The sequence below is a fragment of the Ooceraea biroi genome, chromosome 10, assembly GCF_003672135.1.
Source record: "Ooceraea biroi isolate clonal line C1 chromosome 10, Obir_v5.4, whole genome shotgun sequence".
Lineage (NCBI taxonomy): Eukaryota > Metazoa > Arthropoda > Insecta > Hymenoptera > Formicidae > Ooceraea > Ooceraea biroi.
The window spans coordinates 2,651,623-2,678,318 of record NC_039515.1 but is presented as its reverse complement, the minus strand read 5'-3'; the positions used below and the strand labels follow the sequence as shown (position 1 = coordinate 2,678,318).

At 37.7% G+C, this 26,696-nt stretch overlaps 4 protein-coding genes across 17 annotated transcripts; 2 read left to right on the top strand and 2 right to left on the bottom strand.

Moving 5' to 3' along the window:
• Positions 1-10: 10 nt before the first annotated feature.
• LOC105278395 (ubiquitin carboxyl-terminal hydrolase 32) lies at positions 11-8,528 on the bottom strand. Of its 4 annotated transcripts, none has more exons than XM_020031268.2 (13): positions 8,317-8,528; positions 7,183-7,412; positions 6,905-7,107; positions 6,521-6,801; positions 6,163-6,430; positions 5,338-6,074; positions 4,750-5,022; positions 3,838-4,095; positions 2,619-2,927; positions 2,284-2,501; positions 1,864-1,980; positions 1,661-1,779; positions 977-1,149 (listed from the first exon to the last, which is right to left on the bottom strand). In XM_020031268.2, the coding sequence occupies exons 2-13, from the start codon at positions 7,386-7,388 to the stop codon at positions 977-979; spliced, it is 3,162 nt and encodes a 1,053-aa protein (XP_019886827.1). In that variant the 5' UTR covers positions 7,389-7,412; positions 8,317-8,528. The 4 variants fall into 4 exon arrangements, with proteins under 4 accessions (XP_026828618.1, XP_019886828.1, XP_019886827.1 ...); XM_011337444.3 differs by having other exon boundaries at positions 7,183-7,423; positions 8,317-8,527; XM_026972817.1 differs by lacking the exon at positions 8,317-8,528 and having other exon boundaries at positions 11-1,149; positions 7,183-7,388.
• An 858-nt stretch (positions 8,529-9,386) lies between these two features.
• Positions 9,387-13,972, top strand: LOC105278393 (lipase 3). Its single transcript, XM_011337443.3, has 7 exons — positions 9,387-10,351; positions 11,493-11,793; positions 11,902-12,016; positions 12,086-12,332; positions 12,407-12,656; positions 12,817-12,959; positions 13,264-13,972. The coding sequence occupies exons 1-7, from the start codon at positions 10,310-10,312 to the stop codon at positions 13,411-13,413; spliced, it is 1,248 nt and encodes a 415-aa protein (XP_011335745.1). The 5' UTR covers positions 9,387-10,309; the 3' UTR covers positions 13,414-13,972.
• A 101-nt stretch (positions 13,973-14,073) lies between these two features.
• On the top strand, positions 14,074-16,197 carry LOC105278400 (putative hydroxypyruvate isomerase). 2 transcript variants are annotated; one of them, XM_011337457.2, is made up of 6 exons: positions 14,074-14,477; positions 14,729-14,936; positions 15,151-15,262; positions 15,385-15,575; positions 15,691-15,810; positions 15,882-16,069. In XM_011337457.2, the coding sequence occupies exons 2-6, from the start codon at positions 14,741-14,743 to the stop codon at positions 16,067-16,069; spliced, it is 807 nt and encodes a 268-aa protein (XP_011335759.1). In that variant the 5' UTR covers positions 14,074-14,477; positions 14,729-14,740. The 2 variants fall into 2 exon arrangements, with proteins under 2 accessions (XP_011335759.1, XP_019886831.1); XM_020031272.2 differs by lacking the exon at positions 14,074-14,477 and having other exon boundaries at positions 14,741-14,936; positions 15,882-16,197.
• Positions 16,190-26,684, bottom strand: LOC105278398 (palmitoyltransferase ZDHHC2). 10 transcript variants are annotated; one of them, XM_011337449.2, is made up of 11 exons: positions 26,199-26,346; positions 23,797-23,823; positions 23,491-23,585; positions 23,267-23,387; positions 22,945-23,168; positions 22,631-22,760; positions 22,406-22,532; positions 21,394-21,480; positions 20,144-20,270; positions 18,386-18,445; positions 16,190-17,972 (listed from the first exon to the last, which is right to left on the bottom strand). In XM_011337449.2, the coding sequence occupies exons 1-10, from the start codon at positions 26,344-26,346 to the stop codon at positions 18,434-18,436; spliced, it is 1,098 nt and encodes a 365-aa protein (XP_011335751.1). In that variant the 3' UTR covers positions 16,190-17,972; positions 18,386-18,433. The 10 variants fall into 10 exon arrangements, 9 of the variants coding, with proteins under 9 accessions (XP_011335751.1, XP_011335752.1, XP_011335753.1 ...); XM_011337450.3 differs by lacking the exon at positions 20,144-20,270 and having other exon boundaries at positions 26,199-26,684; XR_893778.3 differs by lacking the exons at positions 18,386-18,445; positions 20,144-20,270; positions 21,394-21,480 and adding an exon at positions 22,168-22,281 and having other exon boundaries at positions 26,199-26,681.
• Positions 26,685-26,696: the final 12 nt, after the last annotated feature.

Sequence of the window (26,696 nt, the reverse complement as noted above, 5' to 3'; positions counted from 1 at the left end):
CCGTAAATCGTTTCGTAAAATGTTGTATATTTTTGTCTCGCTTTACAATCCTACTGTCTCCTCGGTTAAATAATGAATATCGGATAAGCGTAACTTCGTTGTTCATAAGTAAACGTCCTCCCGTTTTCTCGTCGCACAGATAAAGGGAAGGAGCGAAGGTGGCGGGGGTGAAGATAAAGGGAGCCCCGCCGTTGACAAGTGACTTAAGAGAGTTCGATTTCAAGTGTGTGTGTGTGTGTGTGTGTGTGCGTGCATGCATGCGTGTACGTATTTATGTATATGTGTACACACACACATTAAACACGTACACACACACATGACGCGTTCTCACCTTTATTCACTAATAAATTACGTGTTTAGAATTCTCGAATTCTACATTTAACCATCTACTGTACAAATTCGATATATGTTTACAATATATGCAGTACAAATACGTTCGATTCTCATTCGGTTCGAATTCGCGAAACAGGTCAGGCCTAAACCGCGCCGCGCCGGTGCAAAACGCCCTCTCGTACCCCTCCCCCGTCGATGATCACGTGGGTATGTCATTTCCTCATTGGAGAAAATTGCATCGTAAAGGGGTAAACCGTAACCAAGATGCACGGGCGACAGCTATCGATATCCAACGTAAGACGGATCGCAAGATCTATGCGCGTATCGTGTACACACTCCACATTGCACTTTCAAAGACGCTCTAATAGAGGGCAGGCGAAGTGGACGCACGGAGAAGGCGAAAAACACAAGCGTAATAAAAGTAGAGACAAAGGGGAAACAAACCTTGCAAATGTACGACGTGTACGACGCGAATACAAACTTTCCTAGCGAGAACACATGGGAAAACCGCAACGTTTAATCCATTCTCCCTGCGGGTCGGGTGCTGCACCCTTCTCATTAATCCGGATCGTTACCCTCCTCTTACTCGCGCTCCGTTTGATCGACAGCTTCTACAGGATTATCCACTTAGGTACACCACTTGTTATATATTGCATGGTTTTAAGTTGGTCCCTTGTCGACTGTAAAACAATATGTACGCGTTGCTGAAGTCCTCGTCCTGCGGCTTCTGCCTGCTCGTAATCTCGTCGTTGTAATAATACCAAACATCCGTGCGCGGATTCTTCGCGTACGCGGTGTAATGGCCCGCGGACACACCTGAAATTTTTATTTAATGGTGTAATGTAGTTGGACATTTTGTATTTCGCTTAGACACTTGCCTAACCCTCGACTACGTGAATTGAAACGATCATTTTAGAAAGGACGGGGATATTTCAAAGTAAGTACTCTCCAAGTCCAAAAGAGGCAAGAAACGTCATTCAAGACACCAATCATTTCCAAGAGGTACAATGTTCGACAATATTTTTCGGAGGACACGATTACAACATAGGTGTAAAACGCAACGTCGTAACGATGTAATAATACAAAGTGTGTACAAAGCATTCTGTCACCATTTCATTGTATCGTTGCTTCTATACTAGTAGCTGGAATAATCCTTTCCATACACAAATGTGTCTACGTCAAGGAAACAAAATAAAGAAATACGAATGTGCGCAACAAAACCCAATTTCCGACTTTAATAGGATAAAGCCCCTTCTAAAATAAAATTTCAATTCTATTGGAAGATTGCCATTTGCCATTTCTTTTTAGATCAATCAAGTTTACGCACCTCCAAAGTGGCACACGCAGGCATAGAGATCATAGAGGTGGCGTCCTACGCTCAGGCCCACCAAAGGGAATGTAACCTTATCATCTAGCTTCATGCTCGCACATTCATAAAACACAAATCTACAATCGATAAAGAACGATGCTTAAGCTATCTAGACAAGATATTTGAACTTTGTAGAGCATTTTCATTAAAAAAAATCTTACCGTTTAAGATATACAATAAGGAACTTGGGATATCGGTGTACCGTGAGCGTTTTCGTGGCACATTGGTTACACCCACATTTAGGACAGAACCAAGGATTGTGCTCGTCTAAAGTTTCACTAAAAGTATCAAAATTTAAAAAAAATTTAAATATTTGACAGAAACAAATATTCTAATATATAACATTTTACTTTCGACATTGAATTTTTTAGTGCGTTGTTTCTTTAACATTTAATATTTTTCATACTTCGATCGCGTGACACATAAATTACTTTGACTTGTTAATTCTACTTTCCATAATTTCGACATTACATTTTATCTCATTATTTAGAGTTATGATGATAATCTCGTTTGTCTAAATTAGTGCCGAAAAAGTATCTAAATTAATAATAAAGTTGATGTAATTTGAAAACATTAATTACCTTTGACTAAAGGCTTGAAGGCAATCGTAGAGGGACAGCGGATGATGCGGCCGTTGCTTGCTGACACTAACGTGATCAATAGGATGCAGGATTTTAGGAACATACTCGGTATAACGAACTGCAAGTGTGTCGCCGTTTTGTAGCACGACCATCCCCGTCTCGGGTACGCTACATCCTGTACAGTGTGCAGTATACATACATCGCGAACAATGATGACCCTGCAAGAATATGTTTAGTAACTTTGTATTGCAGTGCATCAATAACTTTAATTTACATTACGATAATCCTCTTGGAATTCTTAGATATTAACAGCTTCGTTATTTGTCCGCACTTACTTGTCCATCGACAAAATGGATCGTGTAGTGTCCCTCGTGCGGCACATTTTTCTTGACGATGTCGTACAAATCCCGTGCGTTCACTCTCGACGGCAGACGTATCAAGTGCGGGTAACCGAAGAGCTTCGTGCCCTTGCGATTATTCGTCGTCTCATTCGTCGTGTCGTGCCTCAGTACTAGAGGTACGTTGAGAATACGCACGGTAGGTCTCGGCCGGCCGGTTTGGTCTATCTTCGTAAATGACGAGACTGTTATATACGTGGAACACATCGGACACAGTTGAGGTTCCGTTTGATTCTTGAAGTAATTCTGTTAAAGTGATAGAAAAAGCTTAGGCTTTGGTTGAGATTGCTATTTTACTCGCGCGACAGTTTTCAGCGTAATTTGTGTTTCGTTTCTCGCTTCTATGTAAAACGAGGTGGAATCAATATAATATAGTAGTACCCTCAGTAAAGGCAGTATCAGATTAGTCTGAATTGAGTTCCAGGTATGAATTACCAGGCTTGTGGATTGTACTAAAAACGCCGGTCATACGAGTTTCCACCTTTTCGTTTCCAGTCGCCTCTGCTTTCAAGAAAGCGTCCCCGGCAAGTTTGGAGAACGTAAAGCTGTTTCTGGTTCTCGTACGTATCATTAGAATACCGTCCGTCTAGAATGTTACGTGACCTCATCTCAGACCTTCCCGAGGCGAAAATGGCAATAACTGCCTTGTTTCTATGCCCCTTCCACTAGATTAACACTGCCCGTGTTCTCATCATTGGGATAATTATGATTTTAATAAAAAGTTAGTAACAGAAACTAATAGATTCACTTGAGACTTCAGACAAATATTCTGAATATTCTAAACAAATTTTAATGAACATCCGCGTACTGTATTTTATTATATTTTATTATATTTTATAAAATATTCAATAAGAAAACATTTTGTTTATATTTAATACGATCATTGCTACTTGATAAATATCTCCAATTTCCTCGAAATTGCTATTATAAAAATTACGAATATTAGGAGATATTTTGATTTAGTATCCGACGCTGAAAAGATATTGAAAGAAATCTAAAAAAATTTTTTATCATAAAGAACAGAATACATAGATTACCAATTGAAAAAAACAGGAAAAGAAAAACGAGAAGGAAAGTGATGTATTGAACAAAGTCATCAAAACTTATGATGGTGAACGTATCAATACAAATGATTATTTAAATAAGACAGACTTACTTCGATGCATGGGTCGCACATGATGAAGTTACAGCTGTTGCCACTGTGCCTTTTCAAATCGCCGTCCAACTCCTCGAGGCAGATCATGCACGGTACTTCCTCGCTCGTGTTCGCACATCTCTGGGAGGAATCCGTTTCCAATGGGCGATCCCCACCGCCATCGGACACTGAAGTGTACGCATCGGGAGGTTCCATGAGTTCAAAGGCGTATATCGATCGATTCGTATCATTGACGTGTCTCAAGAGTGTATTGTCATCCTTAAATTTAAAATCTTGATGTAGAACCCAACAGAGAGTGATGTTTCCGCCTAAGTATGATAAGCTACAGCAAGCAAGTAATTCCCGATACCTACGGTGCAAGGGGAAAATAATGTAGTCAAAAAGCAATAGCGGTAAAAAGATCGGCAGCGATGGCGAAATAATAACAGAAATAAGAAGAGAGAAAGAAAAAAAAAGAAAGAGTGAGCCTGTATGATGAAGTGTAGCCTCGTAACTATGCTTTCACGCTACGAGAATGTTCCTCCAGAAAATCGCTCTAGGAGAGCAGTATCGGCGACAATCGAGTCTAATCGATATACCACCTTCTTGACTCTCCACTTCCCTAACTCTTATCTGACATCAAGCAAATATACTTAAATCCTAAATTACATTCATACATTATCAGAATCCTGGCAATTATTGATAAATTTTCTTGCGAAAAACCTTGCAACGCTGAGAGAATTTCTAAATCGCTGAAGGATGCATTAATTAAGGAAAATCACCGACCAGCTTATCGTAATTCGCAGTATATTTTCCGTTAACTATATATTATCGAAGCAAAACTAATTACTGGAAATAATTATTAATATAAACAAATCTGCATTAAAAAAATTCACGTTAAAGTATATTGAATACATATTCGGCCGTACCTACCAGAATCTTCGCTATGTGATTTTCTAGGACCTCGGCGAGCGCAATATTAGTCACCGAAATATTCTCCTTGCCGAGTGTCTTTAACAATTCCTCTTTCAACTTGCCGATTCGTGACTGCTTGTTTAAGGAAACGACACACCTCATGGGCTGATCACCGTTCGCAGGAACATACGTTACATTCAACTGCCTTTCCATAGCATGGGGCAACGGTACCGATAAGTACATGAAAGGCTCATACGTAACAGAAACATGATTGCATACCGAACACACGACCTGGAACACATTTAAATTATACACATTATACACAAACACAGGCATTAACTTGGCATATACTATATATTGTTCTAAAATTATATTGTGTTTAATTTTTATTTTTATTACGTTTAATTTTCCTTGGCTAAAAGTATTAATCGATTGTAATAGTAGAATGAGACCTGTCTCTTATCTTTTTCCAAGACAGGAAGGAAAATCTACTAATTAATTTAATATGGGAGATTTTTTACAGTAAGCACCGATGTGTTTTACGGTATTACTCCAACGTACAATCTCCCGGAGAAGCAAGCGATAGCATTTCGACAAGATCCTTACCGTGCTCTTGAACTGGCCTTGGAAGGTATCGACGATGATGCTCCTGTTGGATCGCAGGTGTTTCACCCAATGCTTGTCCGCCTCGATCTCGTCCTGCGCGGCGATGGCGCCGTTCCCGTAATTCTGCGAGATACGCGAGCACTGAGTGCCCTCGCTGCCGAGTCCGTCCTGCTTGTGATTCTTCTCCTGGTCGTCGAGTCGCATTCGCTTCACGTTGCACTTCTCCAGGCCGCTGTCGTACTCGATCTCCGAGCCGCTCGACGCGTGGTCGAGGCTACCGTTCACCTTCTGCACGTTCACCTCCTTTATGCGCTTGATGCTGACGCTCTTATTGTCGAAGTCGTGGTTCTCCATCAGGTTCGAGTTGTCCAACGGCATTCTGCGAGCGTTGTCCTTCGGGAACTTTTGCGAGTCGTAGTGGATCTCGTTGTTACACTCCTGCTGCGTCACCAAGAAATTGGCGTTACTGGTCTTAGCCTCTTTGTGAATGTCGTACAGGCTGCCGTACTGCGGCACGCTCTTCGACAACTCGATCAACGTGTCCAGTCGCAGGGACCGCGTCGGCGTGACGGCGTCGTTCGTGCCCTCCTCGTTCACTTTATTGTGAATGAAAGTGCTCGACCTCGCCTCGGCAGTCTCGTCTGAATCCAATGTCTCCTCGTCCTCCTCACCATTCAACGGCGAGTCCCGTGGAGAATTCGTGATACTGTCCAGTTCTCCAATTGACGAATCGAAATCTTACAAAACATAGTCGACAGTCAGGAATCGAACGTTCAAGATACGATTTTGCGGAATACACATGTGCATCACAAATGAATTGCTTACCTCTTGGTGAACCAGCCATCGTCACATTGGGACTATTTGGACACTCTGGCGACAAGCACTCGTACATCTCCAGAAGATCTGGATTACAGTTGGAATTGGCCGTGGCAGTGACAGGAGAAAGGGTTTTCCCGTTTGAGTTCTCGACAGAGTTAAAAGAATTGGCAGTGGTTGTGGACAGCGGAACTTGACAGTTCTTGGCACACTTTGCTGTGTTCATTTGCTCGTGAAGGGAATCCAGTAGAAGCGCCAGAAATTCTTGACAGTCATGCTGCCGTCAAACGTACGTACACATAAGTTCTCATATCCAGTGACAAACTATAATTATAAAAAAAAAAAACGACAATAATCACACGCTCACCTGTCTGTAATCCTTAAATTGCGAATGATACGCTCCCAAGGTCTGCTTAAACTCTGTTGGTCTGAGCACGCTATATCTGCCAGACCACATTTTCCCCAGGAGTACACTAAAATGTGCCATTAGCGATCCGGGTGGGGGCAGTTTCTCACCTTTCTGCTGTAAATCCAAGAAATGTCGTAGGACAGGAGGAGTCGCGGTCAAACATTGCAACCCAGCTGCCATAAAACAGGTATTACCCAAGTTACGAAGACCACACACACCAGCTGGCAGGACTACCACCTCTGAAAGCATTCGCAGTGGACGATGAAAGGGAACGGGTCGCACACAGCGGGCATCGTGTCGCATTTCATATTTCAAGCATCGCGTTGTTGTACATACACTCACCCATTGGCGACTCATCGTGGGAGTCTCCAGCCTCCGCGAACAGATTATTAAGCGTCGGTGTGCTGGGTGGCAGGAACGGGCCGTGCTCTATGCCAGTGCCGGAATCACCGATGGGATCAGCACCGACATCCGCGAAATCGTTCAGTCCGGGCGGAGGTGGAAGAGGAATCGCATAATCTGACGTCGAACTATTCGCTTCAGTCCTGAAACAACGCCCGACAATTGGAACCTCCTGCCCACAAACTGCTTAGAGGTTGTAAGAAAGGGCATATTTATACCATGTATCCTCAATGCCCATGTTAACTTCGGACGAAAGGGCTTTATCCTCCTGCAGAGTGAGTGTCTGATCCAAGGAGGAAGTTAGGGGGCTAAGGCCAGTCGATTCTAATACCTCTGATATCTCTGGGACGTCAGATAAGTGAAAAATTCCAGTACCAATCATTGAAATATCTTCGACTTCCGAAACATCCAGCTTATTGTCCATTCAGATAGCAACACGCAGTGCAGTCTAAAAGAAGACTAAGTTACGATATTAAGTCTTAATCACTCATCAAGGTATTCATTCTAATTATTATACTTGCTGGATTTACTTTGCTAAGGATTTATTTCGCGTAAAAGTATTATTCATTAAACAGAGAAATTTATATGAGCGATAATTCCTTTTTTAACTCGAAAGCTACACTTTTGAACGCAAAATATCCACGTGGATAATTAAATTATGCCTCGTCACGTGTTCACGCGACACGTTACGATGTACACAATTGCAGCGATACTTCTTTGTTTCGCAAGCTCACGCAAATTAATTGTGATGACTGATACTTCTAATAATAGCGGGACAAAGAGAACGTAGCGAGAACTTATCCGTGGCGGGAAAGATCTAACGGCAGTTTGCCACTCGACTTACTAATATCCATAGAGCAATTTCGGGGCTTGCTACTCTATCGTGGCTCGCGATCGCAAAATGCAATTCGATCGCACGGAAAGAAAATCGCGAGAGGAAGAAACAAGAAAAACAGAAACCTCGCAAACATGGTTTCGTGTCGTCCTAACCTGATACGCTCCCGATTCCACGCGGCCGTAGAATACGCATCGTGGCTCGCGTGCGTGCTTCGCGCGTTCACGTGCACGACAAACGATTCCCGATCAGCGTGCCGGAATTTCTCCGCGAATGAGGGAAACTCGCACGGAACCAGCGAGTCCGTTCAATATGGAAGAGAGCGGAGTTCTCGAAAGTACGGGCAACGGTAGAACGAGTTGAATTAATCGCGAAGCGCGGGCGCGTCATGACACTGCAACTATCGCGTGCACGAAGCCGACAACGCCGTCGGCGTGACGTCGACTGGGGCCCTCGGGGCGGCCGGGATCACGCGAGGGAATCACGAAAATCCAACAACAGTTTCTCGACTACTTACATCGTGGTAGAGACAACCCCGCGTCGCGAATCGCCTACACCGCCATTGCAGCGCACGACACGATCGGCAGATGCGCGTAGAATGAAGATGCGTCTACGGCGCCTCAGGAAATGAATGTGTTTTTGAATTCCTCGCCGCAGATTCGCGCAACTTACACAACACCGCCGGGACAATCATGGCGGCCCCGCTTGACGACAAACGGTGTCGACGGTGAGGAAGGGAGACGGCGCGAGACCGGACGTACCGTGCGAAGCGCCGCGCATGCGCACGCTTCCCGATCGCCAAAGCGTCGAAACCATAGGCTAAAACACTGCTTGGAGGGATCCTTCTGCAAAAAAAAAGATCAAGAGTATATGTATTATGTTATTATGACGTTAATACACGTTATATATTTATATAATTAAAGTAATTATCTAGCGGAAAATTACTGTAAAATTGATACGTACTGAGTGCATTTTTAGTGCTCCGCTGTGACATTAGTGACACATTTCTGTGTTTATAATTTTACTGTTCTACGAAAACATTGCACTAAGTGCGCATATTGCACTATTTTTCTCAGTAGAAAACGTTGTTTATCTTTATAGAGATTTTTAATGAGAAGAATCTTTAACGAGATTACTTATTTTTATCGTAAAGAAGGAAAATCGTAACGAAAAAGGCTGTCGAGCAATTACGTGCGTAAGATATTTAGATACACGTGTAGATCGCTGCGTAATTATTATTTTGCCGTTACTTCGAAGCTTTCATGTATAAATACGTTGGGCGTGTATGCACATATAAATGCATATAAATTAATGTAAGTACGCTGGGCGTGTATGCACATATAAATACATATAAATTATGCATATATATAAGCGTCAAGCGATTATATATATCAAGGTAGATTAAGGTCCAATTTCTTTACCTCTCGATAACTTTATCCAAAAGATATCTTGTAGTATCAGTCACTTTTTTAACCTGACAGAATATGGTAATTTATAATAACATTCTAGACACTGTGTCAAAAGTGAGTAGTATAAAGAATAGCTATCCGTTAAATACGTAATCAGCGGTTTCAATGAAGAAAATAAATTTTTAATTATCTAGAAGATAGCTATTGAGAAGTGAAGAAACCGGGCATAATTCATGACTTTTTTCATATTGTTTCCTTGTCTTTAATCTCATTTCTCTATCCTAACCAACAAAATATTCCAAACAAAATATATTATTTTCTTAGCAAGTTTGGTGAATAATTTTTACAGATATAAGTATATAAGCGTACACAATTTTTCGAATAGATTATATTTACGAAAACCGCGCTATATAAATATGTTACTAGGTTACATTTTAAATATTATTAGGTTACTAGGCAATTTTCAATTTGTTCGTGTCACATTGGCGTTCATATCGTATTCGTATCTTTTTTTGACATTTGCATGTGTAGTGTCAAGGCTCCTCGGCTTCGGTGCGCTTTCGACATTCTCTCATGTTCAATGTACTATTGCTCCAGCGTGACTTATACTTGACGTTCTCGCCCTGGCGCGCGTCAGTCGCTCCTCGTCTCCGCTCGTGGCCGCTGCGAGATTCGTCCGTGCACAGGCGCGCGCAAATCGTCTCGGACAAAGTTCCTTTTCACTGTGCTTTCAAACGAGGTTCGCGATTTCGCGAGCTCGCTCGAAAATCCATATAATTAATTAAGACACAAGAAATTAAGCAACGAACGCGCGAGGACGTCTTCCCGTTGTGCGCGGCGTTTCTCTTTCGGCACGCGCGATCGGGAGCGCGGCGTTTTCTCGGCGCGACGATTTCGCGGGTCGCTTTCTCGAAAGTCGTTTGGATCGCGCGAATCGCTGCGAGTCTCTCTCTCGAGAGAAAAAAAAAACGGGAGAGCGGCAGAAACAAGACGAGCGGAGACGAGCGCTGAGACGCGTGCGTACATTCGCCGCGCAACGTATCCGTGACGGGTTCGCGTAAGAAATTTCACCTCGTCACACAGTCACGGCATCGGTCAAACATGAGCGGAATAGGGAGACAGGATGAGGCGCATATGGCCACGGTAAGATGGACGCTGCGCGTTGACAATTGTCGAAAGTCTATTGCGCTGCTAACTTTGCGCTCGATACTGTCAAAGGCTGTCAAAAATCGCCGTCGACTTTGGAATCGACGCGCTCTCGAGTGCTCGCGAATGACATCATGGACGTATACGCGTATATATATAAATAGCATTGTTCGAAGAATCGCTTTATAATCGAATACCTCACGCGAGGTCGATTAAATTTTACTTTCGCCTTTATTTATAATCGAACAGCTTACGTGAGATCGAGTGAAATTTCATTCTCGTCTTTATCTTATTTTATCTTGTTCTTATCTGCGTCCTTTGTGATACTTAATTGAAATATAATGGAAACATTATATATATATAGAAAGAGCTCGTGTCTTATTGCATATAATGATGAGTAATGCACAGGCCTTATCAAATACTTCATTGTTCTAAAAGTGTCACGAAAATTTACTTGAAAGCGATAGATTTTCAACCTTCGAAACATAAAGTTCATAGCGTTGCGACCGCTGTAATTTTGTAACAGTTACGCGCGATCGTTTCGTAACGGACTCTCTCTCTCTTTCTTTCTCTTTCTCTCTTTCCCTCCCTCCCTTCGAACCCTGAGCAAACATGCTTTCGCGCCGCGATGGAATTCCGCTTTCGGCACGGATCGAAAGGCTCGCGTTTATTAGCGCGCGCGATATTTCATGAGCTAATTGAGTAAACTCGTGACACTCGTATCGCGCGAGCTAAATCGAATTATCTTGCTTTCAGATACCCGACAGCTGTACGTCGGAAATCTCAAATCAATGTCAACGTGCTTCATATATTGGGTTGACCGGAAAGTCCGTGCGCATCCTTTTAGCAAAATTCAAACGCAAGATTTTGTATTATTCCTCAATGCAAAACTTCGTAATTACCGCAAAGCCCCTATACTGCTATTAAAAAAGATCCGCACGGACTTTCCGCTCAACCCAATAAATTACTCATTATTAGAAATTATTTAAGAATAATTATTCCGATACGTTTTTATTATAAAGCGATAGCATTCAGTAATAAAAATAAAAAGAAAATAAGCGAAAGACAAGAAATTAATACCAGACATTAACCAGGAATTAATTAGGAATTATAACATAATCGCTTTACGCGTCCGCAGCCTGAACTGATTGAAGCTCATGGCTACAAGGCCGAGACCCATAAGATTTGGACAGAGGACGGTTATGGCTTGGCTGTGCATCGTGTGCTCCCGTCCAACGATCGAGTACCATCTGTGCCAAATATTGATTCCACCATAAATACCAGTACCGATTGTAGTGTCGAATGTCACAATTCATCAGCTTCTGTGGAAGCTCCCGAATCTCGTGGCAGTGCAAGTTCCAGATTGCCAGTTCTTCTATGCCATGGACTCTTATCCAGCTCCTCGGATTGGGTGCTACTGGGACCTCACGAAGCTCTCTGTAATCAAGTATTCTTAATTAATATATCTCTTCATTTTTTATTTCTTTTAATCGGGTTTTCTTCCTGTTTAATCACACTTAGCGTTGAGGAATAATTTTTCGTTACAGCATATGTTCTTTGCGACAGCGGGTACGATGTTTGGCTCGCAAACTGCCGAGGGAACACCTACTCCAAGTACCACAAGCATTACACGAGGAGAGATCGAGAGTTTTGGAACTTCAGGTGAGCGAACAGCTTCAATTTGCAAGCAAACGCAGGCAATTTTGTTACGCGCGCATATTTTTGTCGCAGCTGGCACGAGATCGGTTACTACGATTTACCAGCGATGATAGATTACATCCTAAAGGAAACCGGCCATTCCGACTTGTATTACATCGGCCACAGCCAAGGCACGACCGTGTTCTTCGTGATGGGCAGCGAGAGACCCGAGTACAACGCCAAAATCAAGGGAATGATCAGTTTAGCGCCCGCGGTGTTCTTGTCAAATCAACGAAGCCCGCTGATTACATTCCTGGTGCACATCATTGACTTACTCGAGGTGACGCATTGTTAAACTTTTTTTCTAGTTTCGTCTATAATGTCATACATATATTCATCACAAGCGTGTTTCAGTGGGGATCTGTCATCTGCAACATACACCATCTACTCCCTCGTAACAGATGGCAATCGCGTATATTGAGCACCTTCACGCGCAACGCCCCGTGCACGTTGACGCAGGGCTTGTGCAACTGCTGGTTTTCCCTCATCGCCGGATTCGGCAGCAATCAGCTTGATAAGTCCATAGTGCCTGTAATATTCGGACACTTCCCGGCAGGATCTTCGACCCGGCAGATCTTCCACTTTGCGAGTATAATACACTCCGGTGAGTAGGAAGCGCGCCTGAACAGCATCCGAATTGCGTTTCTTTTTTTAAATCTGCGCAAACATTTAATTAGGCTACTTCTTTTAGAATGTAAAAAAATAAATAGCTGTAATTTTGTTATGTTGATATTTTCGTAATCTTCAATTGTTTATTTTTGCAGGATTATTTCGGAAATTTGATTACGGTGCCAAGACAAATCTCGCGCTCTATGGATCCACTCAACCCCCTAAATATAGTCTCGAAAGAGTGAAAGCGCCCGTAGCGCTTTTTTACAGCGACAATGACCTTCTCATACATCATAGCGTAAGTTTTATATGGTGACGTAACTTTCATTCATGAGAAATCTTTATTATATATCTTTATTACATTATTCACGCACGCGAATATTTATATGCTAATAAAATTGCATTATACTCCTTACAAAAAATTACAAAAAAATCTCTTCTTTTACAAGACAGAAAAAATATTTTAATTCTTTAGAGACATATTTTTCAGAGATACACATATAACATAGTAGAAAACATAATAAAGATTGTAAAATGTATCAGTTAAAATTAATTTCTATTAAAATGTTTATCAAACTTTCGTATCTTATTAATTGTTTTAGGATGTTCAAAAGCTGGCAAGCACATTACCGAACGTTATAGAAGTTAAAAAGGTGGCCTACGAGAAATTTAATCACATTGATTACCTCTGGGGCCGTGACGCGAGAACGCTCTTGTATAACGGCGTCGTCGCTTTACTGAAGAAATTTTGATGCAACACATTAATATTATAAGATGCAATATGTCTATGTTGTATATAACAATCGCATAGTCAGGAGTACTGTGAGCTTCTCCGTCTTGATTGAGAATTTTTCTGCGAAAAATTAAGAATTAAGGAAAGTAGGGAATAATGCAAAACGGAATTTCCCAAAATATTTCCAATGTGTAATTAATATAATCTATTATTACATGACATATATGATGTGAGCATGTGTCGTGTATGCAAAGACTGTAAGAGTATTCTTAAAAAATAATACTATTTTTATAATATTCTTCGATATTTATATATATTTAATAATATTTTTAATAATATAAAGACGCACTTACTTTTAAAAGAAGTGCACTTGTAAGGAACTCCTGAGCCGGAAATGGAATGTAATTATTATTTCAGTACTCAGAGTAGCGGATAATCTAGATCTGGGATGTTTTGTATACTGTTCAAGATTAATCGCGTACGTCAGGCTTGTAGCCACGCTGTCACGCGGCTATAAGTATCTGAAAATTAAATGTTATACCAGACCATGTATAAATACAGTGTACATTGAGGAGAAACTTGCATTATTACCACATATCTCTGTCAAGAAAAAAAAGAAATTCTTTCTACTTCCTATTAATTATGTTTTCACGCTCAAATTAAGATAAGTATACATTCAAGTGTTTGGACTGAAAATTGGAGCAAAATGAGGAAAGAGGAAGAGGAAGATCAAAAGAAATGTAGAAAGCGTATCTAATAAGAACAAGGCTCTAACTAGAGGAAAGAGATAATCTATCCTTCTCTGCTGTTTCTCTCTCTCTCTCTTTCTCTCCCACTCCTCTATCAATTACAAGCAAACAGCTGACACTGTTCACGAGCACACGGGTGGTACTGGTTGTTCAAGATCCGTGAATGTGGAAACAAAAACGCTAAGAATGTGTCAGACACAAAACCTGTTTTAATCCTTAGTTTTTACAAATTACATTTCTTAAAGTCGAATACATTTGCATGCTTCCGCATGTAAATCCGTGTCAGCTGCATATTAATCGTTGAACAAAACCTTGTTTCTCATTTATCGCAAAGGTATGTAGATCTTTCAAACCAAAAAAAACATATAAGAACTCTGAGAAACGATTCTTATATTTATCTTATGATTCAACATATTTATCCATCAGATGATGGGTGGGTCCGATTTATATAAAAATCGGTTATCCAGTAATGATACAGTTGCTATAGTTTCCTGATTGGAGATAAAGATCATTATATAATGCGTCGACGAAAGCTGCAACTGGTTAAGGGCGCAATTTCATTCACACCTTACATAATTCTTACAGGCAACCACAAGCATGGTTCTAAAGTTCGCTAGTAACTTGTCATTCATGTTCACGGAGGCTCCTAGTATCATTGACAGATACCAGCTGGCTAAAGAAGCTGGGTTCAAAGCGGTAGAAAGTGGATTTCCATTTGGCTTCTCCAGTCTGGAGGTAGCCGCAGCCAAGACGAGGGCAGGTGTCGATCAAGTACTTCTGAATGTCTTCACAGGTATGTTGTGCTTACACGCTATATCATAAAAATAAATATTTCTTGGATATAATTCTTATATTTATATATTGCCAAGGTTGTGATTAGGAATAATAGAAATGTCGGAACTAATGCGTACATTGTCGAACAGCTTGAAGAAAATCATTAAGCTTAGATAAATTCAAGAATATGTTGGATTGTTCTCATTAGTCTTATAACACGAATATTATGATAGGCGATGTCACAAAAGGGGAATTGGGCTTTGCTGCAATTCCAGGCGAGGAAGAGAATTTCAAGAAAAGCATTGAGAAAACGATACAATACGCAAAAGCTTTGGATTGCAAGATGTAAGTATGATTATGTAAGTATAAACTGTAAGTTTAAAGGAGTATTATGATTCAGTATTACTTCTTACAGCCATAGATTTGCGTGCTGCATTAATTTTGACAATAAATTTCATTTTTGGCAGGATTCATGTAATGTCGGGAAAAGTGGAGTCATCCAAGGCTGCGGTTTTTCATATAAACCACAATGATGTGGTTTACATGAAAAATATGCTGTATGCCATCGACAAATGTCAAAAGGAAGATATCACTGTCGTGATCGAACCGATCAATAAATATACTGTACCGGATTATTACATGAATAATTTCGAGAAAGGTGCAAACTTAAACATTAATGTTTTACTTGGCATTATCTTATTTTATATATGTATTATAATAATAATAATCTATTAGAGCAACTTTCTTCATACATATTATTTTTATCATCGCAGCTTTAGATCTGGTGAGAAAGATAGACAATCCATACTTTAAACTGCAACTGGATATTTTTCATCTGCAACATTGCCGTGGCAATATTACAACAAGCTTTCGAGAGCTTTTACCTTACACGGGTTGGTGTCGTTTAACATTTAATATGTTCGTATCATTATCGTTACAAAATACAATATCGTTATTCTTTTAGCTCACATTCAAATAGCGCAAGTGCCTGATAGACACGAACCGGATACACCGGGGGAAATCGATTACAAATACGTTTTTTCCTTGTTGGAAAGGCACAACTATGCTGGGTATATTGGCTTGGAGTATCGGCCGAAATTGTCGACAGTGGAAGGATTAAGTTGGATTAAAAAATACGGTTACACGCTGTGATAAATACTCATGTATATGTTGCGTATACATATAAATGTATAAATAATTTCACTATCTATTTCTTCCTAAACATGAAATATATCTATCTATCATTTAATGTAAAATGAAATAAATGTCTTCTAGTTTCGTAAACATACTGTAATTTATAATTCCTTATACACACTGTTTTGAAAAGTAATAAGGTTTCCAGTCAACGATGATTAATAAATCATTTTCGATAAGCATGTTGTAAATTTTTTACATTAAAGAATTAAATACATAAGAAATACAGGCTCAGCATACCTAACTAAACATTAATCTACACAACTCACACGTGTAGATTATTGTTTACTTAGCTTTTAGGATTTGACGTAGCTCTTAATAATTGTTACATACACGTGAGACGTGTGTGTATAGTTTCAATATTTGAGAATAAAAATACACATAATTCTTTAAAAGTACACAAACATACGCAATATAATTAAGCATGGCAGTCCAATATAAAATATGTACGAATAATTTTTATGTCTAAAAGTCGCAACATGTAACAAATTGCACAGAAACATATTGCATTTTTTAATTTTTCCAAATATTATTTAAGTATTTGTAAAACTAATATTGTCATTCCAAATATTTTTTATATAAAAACGATATTCTGGAAAATTAATATGTAAACCATAAGTAATCATTAATTGTAATCGCGTTTACAGATATAAGTACAGACATCTCTTTATAATTCTTCTTTATAATTCTGTTGTCATGTATGTGTTTGATATTTTAATAATATTACACCGTTACACCCTCCATTGTAAAATAAAGCTTGTATAACATAGATATTTAATAATATATATGTGACTATGATAAAGTAAATCGCATTATAAGAATATTACAAAGTTAAGAAATCGATGGCACTTAATTATTAAATTTTGCAAAACGTGAAACAAGATCTTAGCTTATTAAGTATCAATTTAAACAAAATAGGATGATTCTCACTTTGTATGTGATATAAAGTTAAGATAAATATATATTTGCAAATGTATAGTTTTGCAAATCGTGCAAAACTATACATACGTATTTTCGTACGTTTTATAAATTATTGAGAAACGAATTAATATATAATTCTATTCTTTTTACATTGTTTTCTGTAAAGACAACCAATATTATTTTATGTAAAAATATTACATAGTAAACCTGGAAAGTTATACACAATAATAGTAATCTTAAAGAGTTATTATAAATTTATTATAGAATCATCCCATTTATCTTTCAATGCAACTTGGACGAATTTTTATTTGTAATTCTTGTTCTGTTCAACACACATGTACATATTTGTATCCTGACAGAGGTAGTCAGTGCAAATGCAGTTGTTCGATCGTCACATTAAACTGACTTCTCTCGCCATTTATGATACACATTATAATCTACACAAGCAGCTGTAAATTTATAGTGACATCGATATTATTTACCACGCTACAAGATAGTTCAATTATATTATGTAATATATACTAAGATTAAAATTACAAGGAGTTATCATAACAATACGTTTTTTTAACAACGATCCATGTATATATTACAATATATATAATACAGTTAATACGCAAAGTATCTTAGTGTGAGACAACCTGTAGTGTTAAAAATATCTGCATTCACTATGGTAACAATTTGGTGTAAATCTCTTTTTACGATAACAGCATTATGTAATACATACACAATGCCACAAATTAAAATCTCATTTCATAAGATTTAAGAAAGCGAGCGTAAATCAATAATTCTCAATCATATCCATCGTATCGTAAAGCAATTGCAATGATTGCACGAAGGCATGGACACGAGGCATTGTCGCGCGAACGGTGTCATTCAGACAGATTCTGTATTATTCACCAACGGTTGTTCGACGTCCACAGAAGGACCTATCACAGCAGTGCTGTAAAATATTTTTATCATGTTATCATATTTAAAAGAACATCTCATAATTTGCAAAAAATTTAACAATAATGAGGCATGCGGATTTTATATACCGTAACAGAAAAGAACAAGGTAATAACATATACAAAAACTCACAAATCAAATAATAAATTTGCATAGAAGATGAAAACAAAAGCTGCATATAATTATCCCAAATATTTGTACAGATAGAATCGTTGCAAAAAATATAAATGTTAGTTTGCATTCGTTACATCCAGATAATATTAAACGGCTAACAGATACCAGATATAGACAGAGATAAGATTCAAAGATACAGAATACACAAAGAAAGAATGACACTTGATACTGCACAGATGCATGCATGAGGCGTGATTAGCCATCACAAGTAATAGGGACTACGGATAATATTACCCAGTGCCAAGAGCCAAAATTGTAGCTTCTTCTATCATAGTCATTTGTTCAATGGTGGACCTGTGGTCAATCAGAAATTCAATAGAATGAATTATACCAAAAGGAGTTGTTGCGCACATTACATTTACCTATACTTCTGTAATGTGCGCATAATTACATACACGTATATTGCTGTAAAAATAATCAAAGTTGTGTATCTCAATTAGCTATCCGTAAACAAACTGGAACGTGTGCTACAAGCTTAAAGAAAAATATAAAAAAGATCATATTTAATCAAGTAGAAGAAAAAATATAATATAGTTGCAATATTGGATATTTTTATTTGTGTATATGTATATATATATTTATATATTTATATATATATATATATAATGTGATAATGAAAACTGACAAATTAATGACAAAAATTTCCACACAAGTTATTTTAGCAGTTCAATTTAAAATTATTAAAATGAGAAATATATAAGGAACAACAAACAGTTTTTGAATATTTTAGTATTAGTTTGTGGAAGCAAAGAGAGGCACTCTCAACAAATAAGCAATATTTATCGATATTAAAATCGGGAACTTACTTATCGGGAATTTCGTAGCGTGACGTGTATTTCTGTAATCTTAATCTGTGTACTTATGACAAAACATTGTGCAATGCATGTGTAAAATGTAGAAAAAAGAAAACTTAAAAAAATTTTTAATTTATAATCTTTTTTTATTGTGTATAATATTTCTGGAGTAAAATCAGTGTGTTTTGTGTTTTTTAAGAATGTACTTTCCGATCTTTCTTGATATATATTGTAAATGAACGTGGGATAGGGACATTCTGGACAAAGAATAATAATCAGTAAAACCTGATTTAAAAACAAAACTGTTATTTTTCCACTGATGTTTAATGCACATTTTCCATCTTATTTTGTACTTAATTTTCCTAGATGTACAAACGTTCTTTTAGCAATGTAGTATCTTGAAATCGGAATGAATGTATCATATTGCTCATTATTAACGGATAAAAGTGTAACGTTTAATAATAATAAATAATTATATAATGCATTATATGGATTTCGCTTGTGACAATTAAAAATGTTTCCTATACATTATACATTGATTTATTTACTATAATGTGAAAATATACGTCAAGTCCGCTGATTAAACAAAATATCCCACAACTCGTGATTTTAATTGTAAAATCAAAATTTTTTTATCAACTTTATATAATCCAAGAACATGAGTTTTATATCATAACTTTTTAATTTTTAACATTGTTTTCTCAAGATTATACGTGCATCACTATTTGAGATGTATAATATTAAATAAAATAAATTCTGAACATGAAAATATTCATGAGACACATTTAAAAATTATTTAAAGAAAATTATTATATATTTGTATCTGAGAGAATTAACTCACAGGATCAATCAACATATAATTACAACATATAATATTATTATTATATATTATATAAAATTAGCACATTGTTTGCTCTCCAAAAAGAACTATGATTCCAACTTCTATTGAAAAATCTATTACAGTCGCAAGTTGTGAGATACTGTATATTGCTCTATATATACTATGTATATGTATCAATTGAGGTAGATACCTTACTAGCTACGTGTAAGCTTAAATAATAAATCTTTGTGTGTATACTCTGTGTGTGACTTGTACGGAAACTATAATGGCTGCTATACAACGCTGGCATTTTGATATGCTAGCAATTCGAACGACATTTTCTATTGTCTTCGGTTAGGAATCGAACCTATGAAGTACCTGATTCACGTAGGGAGGTGGGGAGTCAAACTCGGTTTCATCACCCCACTGTTGGGTGCCATGGCCCAACAGAGTATGAGTATCCTCATTGCACAGCCGCTCGGGAAAGTTTACCCCGTCTCCAAAGCTGCAAGCCATATCCCTACCTTCTACTCGATGTCATCCCATGTCCACTACCCTCTATGGTGTAACTATCTCATCATATCTTCCTCATCCTCAACTTCTCGCTCATTGAATTTATATTTATGTGCGCGATTCGTCGCGATAAATGCGAATGCGGATTCGCAAGAAGAAGAGGCCAAGAGGAAGATAATTGTACATAGTTACACCACAAGTACTGTTTTTGCACTAAAGTACTTTCTGTAAGAACCAGATGCACAATACCTCTCATAATAATTGTAACAATTTCACGAGAGAGGATTGGTCTTCGTAAATGAAATTTATATCTGATTGCATACGCATGCAATTTTTAACAAAAATTGACATTATTGATTTCTTGTTGTACGTAAACTTTGAAAAGACGATTAAATCTCTTATTATACACTTTTCAACAAAGTAGCTATTTATCTAAGCATAAAATATTAGAAATAAGACTGCTTTATAAAAAAACACATGTATGCACTTCCTAAGAATTTCTCCGACTCTTTCATTTTACAACAACGTGTCCTTGCATCTCTTTCATCTATATATATTTTCTGATAAAAGATACATTCCAAGAAATAAGAAATGTAAAACATGAAAAAGAATTAGAAATACATAAACTGTGTTATAAAACGGAATTGTAACGGCAAAGAATGTTTTCTCAGAAGCAGAATGGATAAAGGGGAATTTTATTTTTTATATATTGCAGACATTTTAGAAAAGCCCAAGTTATGTTAAGAAATGACTGAGAAATAGTAATAGCTGTAGAATAGCCAGCACCAAACAAAAATATCAAATGCGTTGCATGCAGCCTGGAAGCACTTGAGAATCGCTTCATTACTTTGGAACTCTATAAAACAATAAAGAAACAAAGAAGAATTAAGAAACACACAAAACTATGAAAACACCGAAAATATCTTCTGAATAGATTGAAAGTGACAAAATAAGAAAACTCAAGACCGAATAATAGAAAACAGTCCTTCCTTTCAATAGTGAAAGCACTTATGTACATGTCAAACAGATCTTTATCGAAAATACGAGCGAGTTCCATAGTAAAGGGTCAAGGTAATTAACACTGCATTTGTATTTGAAGTTTTTATAATGCTGACCTGTTCTGAGTACTGCCCATGGAGTCATAAGTATTGGGTGTGCCCTGGTGTTGCGATCTTACTGGGTAGACGACACCATTTCCCAGACTAGAACACATCCAATGCAACCACTCCAATTTAAAAATACTGAATCTACTATGTGTCTTATCTTGATCGCAAAAAAAAAGAAAAAATATAAATCAACATATGGTGCTCATAGGAACAATTTGAAATGTGCGAGAGCAAATGTTGCATACTAGTTAACGGTGCACCAAACTGACTGTTCTCACGTATCCACATCTCTAAGAAATAATTCGTATCCAAAAACATAGGAAGAATATATTAACACACAGAATAAAGATGGACTAACAGTAAGTCTCGATTTATGCAACAGTCTATTCACATCCTGCTCTGAGAATACAAATAATACAAATTTCTTCTTCGTAACTGATATAACACAGATATATAATAAAATAGTATTAACACACACACATATATATATATATATATATATATATATATATATCCTTCCATACCAACGATAGTTGAACATCTTTCTCGGAAAACCTATATTTTATGCGAAAGGAAAATAATAAGACAAAAAAACATTCTATATAGAAAAATAATGTTGTCACACATCGGAAGACATTCTACATATATAATTAGACAAAAAAGTATACACAGAAAAATACTAATCAGAGAAAAAAAAACAAAACCCTTCGTATTACATAAAACATGCAATCTGCCTTGCTTTCGAAGGAAAATAATCTTTGAAAGGGAATCGATATTGCTCACACTTTATTTCAAGGCCCTGCAGTGTACTTATATTACCGTATTTCAAATTTCGTTTAAGTATGCCAAACCGCATAGTCGTTTTTTTTTATGGTAAAGATTATGATAGGCGGTATACTAGAAGCATACAAATTGACATAACAGTTCAGTCATTGCATATTGTGCAAATGGTTCCCACTTCGTATAAAACAATGTAATTCTATCGCGTAGAGGGTACGTTGAAAGGCTAGGGCATACGTACCTACTAAATACAGGAAGAAACCAGAGACGCGAGTTGTCACCGAATACTTCCTGAAAATTATTGTATTTTCCCAGGCTAAATCCGTCCTTGTCTTTTCCCGTCCGGAACATAGGCGTTCTAAAAGCCTCTGTAAACACAGCGCCCATTAGTATGCCACGCAACAAAGCGCGCGTACACCGTACGTGTGGTGTATCGTATTGAAACAGAAATATATCCAATAGTTACCTAGCGTTGACCTATTATGCACAACAAGATAGCAATGGTAGCAGAAAAGGGAGGTAAGACTAACTGCAAACATCAACGCAACAAAAAAAAGGAACAGTAGGTGAAATCTACCCATTCCGTCTAATTCGCCCTACAAAAAAGAAAAATGTTCGTACCAATCACGACGGTCACAAATAGCTCGAGACGGATAATCGATGTGAAAGTACGCGCTCGCTGTTGCGCTTCGACTTCGGCCCGGAATCTCAATACATTATTTATCTTCCACATTGTGAATTAGCCGTTAGAAACAGAAAGAGAAAGAACCACGTACTCACCTTCCAAAATTGTATAAAGTATTGCAAAGATGTGGCGGTAATAAATATACAGTAGATAAGTGCATACGCCAGAAACAGCATGAAGAATTTGTAGTTGTGGAAGCCTACGCAATTATTCACCCACGGACAGTGGTGATCCATCTTTAAGACGCAAGTGCCGCACACGCTGCAGTGGTGTGCCCTATCGGGTTTTATTAACTGACATTTCTCACAGAATCGCATGGCTGAAAACATGTATGACACCGTTGGTTCAAGTTTGTGATTTTTATGTTTCTATTTTTAAATTGTAAACCCATGTTTAGTACAAATCGATAATTCTTACCTCCTTTTATAGTGCGGTTGGTAACTGGAAGATCTTGTGCAAATCTTTCCAAAATTAGTCTCTGCACTTCCTCAGTTTCGGCTTGCTGCAACTTCTCCATTTCGACATCGGGTATTTTAAACTGTAAAATGTAAGGAATTATATGAGCACACTGTGGATCAATATTAGAGAATTATGATAAATAAGTGTGTATATAATTTTTACACAAATTCTGGATAAATTACCTTATCTGGTACTGGCATTAAATTTGTGTACACTGTCTGCCAATATGACCACAAAAACATCAGAATTAGAATGTGGAAGAAGAGCAGGTAGATAGCTGTTAACATATGCAAAATAAAAGTGTTGTATATTAACAGTCACTGGAATTCAAATAACTAGCAAATTTTCAAAGTTTTTTATTGTAACATGAATGATATAATTAATAATCAGTTACTATTCAGATAATATTATAAATATGATAAAGCAATTAAATACAATAATCAATTGTATCAAATAGCAATAAAAAATATAATAGGTGAGATACAAACCTTTTTGAGCATAGCTGTCTATTGTGTCTGAAACAGAATATAACAATATAATTAGAAGCTTTCAAATAGAAGCCTTTTAAAACTGTGAAAGTTTATGAATCCATAAGAACATAGATTTATAAACTCAAGTATACAAGTATATATAAATGTCTATGATATAATTAAAAAATTCTATTTCTTATTTTTTATACAGGGTGTCCCATGGGAAGTTGCTGAAACTAATCAGCTGTCATTTTTAAACGTATACAGTTATTGAAAAAACAAAAATTGCGTTGGAAAGAAGAAGAGGAGAGGAGAGGAAAGTCTGCAGTTTTTAATGGGTATAAATAAAATTTAGCAAAATGTTTGTATATCAGTTTATTTTATTAATGAAAAATATGCTAATAATCAAGTAAGCTAATGATAAATATTTTCAAAGTGTGCACCATCTGAATTTGTACAAAAATCAATTCTTTTACGAAAACTTGTGAAAACTTTTTCTAACATGTCGTCTTTAATGTTCCTGACGACCTTTTTAATAGCTACTACTAAATCTGACACTGTTTCTGGATTTCCGGCATAACAATGGTCCTTAATGTATCCCCAAAGAAAGAAGTCACATGGATTTAAATCCGGCGAGTACGGTGGCCATTCTAGCCCCCCCTGGGCAAATTTGGGGTATCCCAGACCGATGACTCGATTGCCATAAACTTTATGGATTGTTTCGAAGACTTCCTGGGTTCGATGTGGTGTCACTCCATCCTGCATGAAATGAAATCCTCTGACCAGGCCTCTTTTTTTTGCATGAGGGAAGAATTGTGTTTCGAGAAGCTGCTTGTAACTTTCACCAGTGACTGTTGATTCGAAGAATTGCAGATAAATTCCTTTTACCGAGATCGCAGCCCATGCTGTTATTTTTTGTGGATGTAAAGGTTTAGCCAGGGAAACGTTGGGATTTTCCGACCCCCAAAATCTATAATTTTGTTTATTAACATAACCATTTAGCCAGAAATGTGCTTCGTCCATGTAAATTATCAATTTTGCATCAAGTTCTCCATCTTCAAACATTCCATTTATCGTCTTGCAGAATTCCACACGTTTCGTCATAGCGCGTTTGGTTAGCAATTGATGCGATGTTATTTTATAGGGATGCATTTTCAGGAAATGTTTTAAAATCCTGTGTAACGTTGTTTTGGATATTTCAAGAGCTTGGGCAGCTTTCCGAATGGAAGAATTTGGATTCTCTTCAAAATACTTCTTAATATCTTCAATGTTTTCTTCTGCAGCTACAGACACAGAAGGACCTGGCAGATCATGTCTACGGTCTTGGATAGTTCCATACTGCATAAAATTATTGATAATTCTGATAAAAATAACACAAAACATTATTTTAATGCAAATTTATTGCCAACAAATGGAGTGACGTAACGCATACGTTTAAAGAAATAATAAATTCTAACCTTTTCAGCGTGTTTTCGCTCTTAACTTTATGTGTTCCGTATTTAGTACGAAACCCCCTGTAAGCATTGCTATAAACTTTTCCTCTGGAAAAGAAGCATTCGACAAGATAAATCTTTTCTTCCGTCGTCAGATTACTCATTTTGACGCGCACGGACTTGCATCTACCTCAACCAGAATAAAACTGCGGACACTCAGATGAACGACCGTTAACCATAAGACCCTTTCTGAAGTCATGGAGGGGAGAACCAATCGTTTACTTTCAGCAACTTCCCATGGGACACCCTGTATTATGCCTTTTATATATGTTTCTCATCCCCTGTCTACTAAGTTATTCTTTGTGGAAAGTTGAGTCGTAAAATCCTGAACTATTTTTCTCTGCAATGTTTAATGAAAGAGATATGCTTAAGTAAATTCCAGCTAATCAGCACCATCTTTTAGAAGTATACACATCTGTGAGTTATGCACCTGATAGTATGCACTCACGCACACTTTAGATACACCAGAAGTATATCTAAAGGATGGCGCTGATTAGCTGGAATTTATTTAAAAATATCTCTTTCAGTAAATATTGCAGAGAAAAATAGTTCAAGACTTTTCGACTCAACTTCTCATAAAGAATAACTATGTACTTAGTAAGAAACACCCTATACATACACATACATATATATTCTTATATTTCTGATTATATTACTCATTACTGATAAATTAAATATATCAGAAACATTAAATATATCAGAAACACCTAATTTCTAACTTTGAACTTCCAATCAGCAAACAAACAAAGATAAAGTAGATAAAGATATAGATAAAGAATATATCACAAGAGGTTCCTATTCCCACGATATCTCCTGTATAAGGCAACCAGGAAGCGAAATGAGGTTAGCAAGGACTCCTTCGGTTTCGTATAAATATAAATCAGTGAACGAGAAATGGGCATTGCAGGATCCACTTCAGATACTCACAGTAGCACAACTGCACCACGTAGGCATAATAGGACCAGGCGACGATTGTCAGGATGAAGAGCACTGGTATCCATTTAACGGCTTTAACACACCACCAGCACGAGCCGTTTTGCTTGCCCATTCTGTTCACCGCGTCGATAGCGTGCATGAGAACGTGTGCCTCCGGATGATGGTCCTCGTCAACAGTGCATTATCCTTCGTTCTGTCAAAGCGCAGCGGCATCGCAGCGCGACGACGCCTTTTTTTTCCCTCGGCGAAGCGACCCTTACAAGACCTCCGCGTGCAATGAGCGTCGAGCGCGAGGGCTCATCTCAAGAATGAACGTACGTGCGAATTATTCACGCGCGCGTTACTGCGGCGCGTTCTCAACTGCGAAATTTATTCAAACGCGACGGTAGCTCGTAGTCTTATTTTAGAATCGCTGGTGCTCTTGGTACTACCTCGTAGTAATATTGCCTTGCACACCACACACATCACGCATCACGCATCACTTCGCTC

Coding starts and splice junctions, on each gene's coding strand:
- LOC105278395 (XM_020031268.2), bottom strand. CDS start 7,388: ATGGACAATAAGCTGGATGTTTCGGAAGTCGAAGATATTTCAATGATT. Junction 7,108..7,182: donor ATGGGCATTGAGGATACATG/GTATAAATATGC, acceptor GCGTTGTTTCAG/GACTGAAGCGAATAGTTCGA. Junction 1,981..2,283: donor CTTCAAGCCTTTAGTCAAAG/GTAATTAATGTT, acceptor TGATACTTTTAG/TGAAACTTTAGACGAGCACA.
- LOC105278393 (XM_011337443.3), top strand. CDS start 10,310: ATGAGCGGAATAGGGAGACAGGATGAGGCGCATATGGCCACG. Junction 12,333..12,406: donor ACATCATTGACTTACTCGAG/GTGACGCATTGT, acceptor AGCGTGTTTCAG/TGGGGATCTGTCATCTGCAA. Junction 12,657..12,816: donor TGCGAGTATAATACACTCCG/GTGAGTAGGAAG, acceptor TTATTTTTGCAG/GATTATTTCGGAAATTTGAT.
- LOC105278400 (XM_020031272.2), top strand. CDS start 14,741: ATGGTTCTAAAGTTCGCTAGTAACTTGTCATTCATGTTCACGGAGGCT. Junction 14,937..15,150: donor ACTTCTGAATGTCTTCACAG/GTATGTTGTGCT, acceptor ATATTATGATAG/GCGATGTCACAAAAGGGGAA. Junction 15,576..15,690: donor CATGAATAATTTCGAGAAAG/GTGCAAACTTAA, acceptor TTATCATCGCAG/CTTTAGATCTGGTGAGAAAG.
- LOC105278398 (XM_011337448.3), bottom strand. CDS start 26,346: ATGCACGCTATCGACGCGGTGAACAGAATGGGCAAGCAAAACGGCTCG. Junction 23,586..23,796: donor AGACAGCTATGCTCAAAAAG/GTTTGTATCTCA, acceptor ATATGTTAACAG/CTATCTACCTGCTCTTCTTC. Junction 21,481..22,405: donor TTTCTTCCTGTATTTAGTAG/GTACGTATGCCC, acceptor GATGTGTTCTAG/TCTGGGAAATGGTGTCGTCT.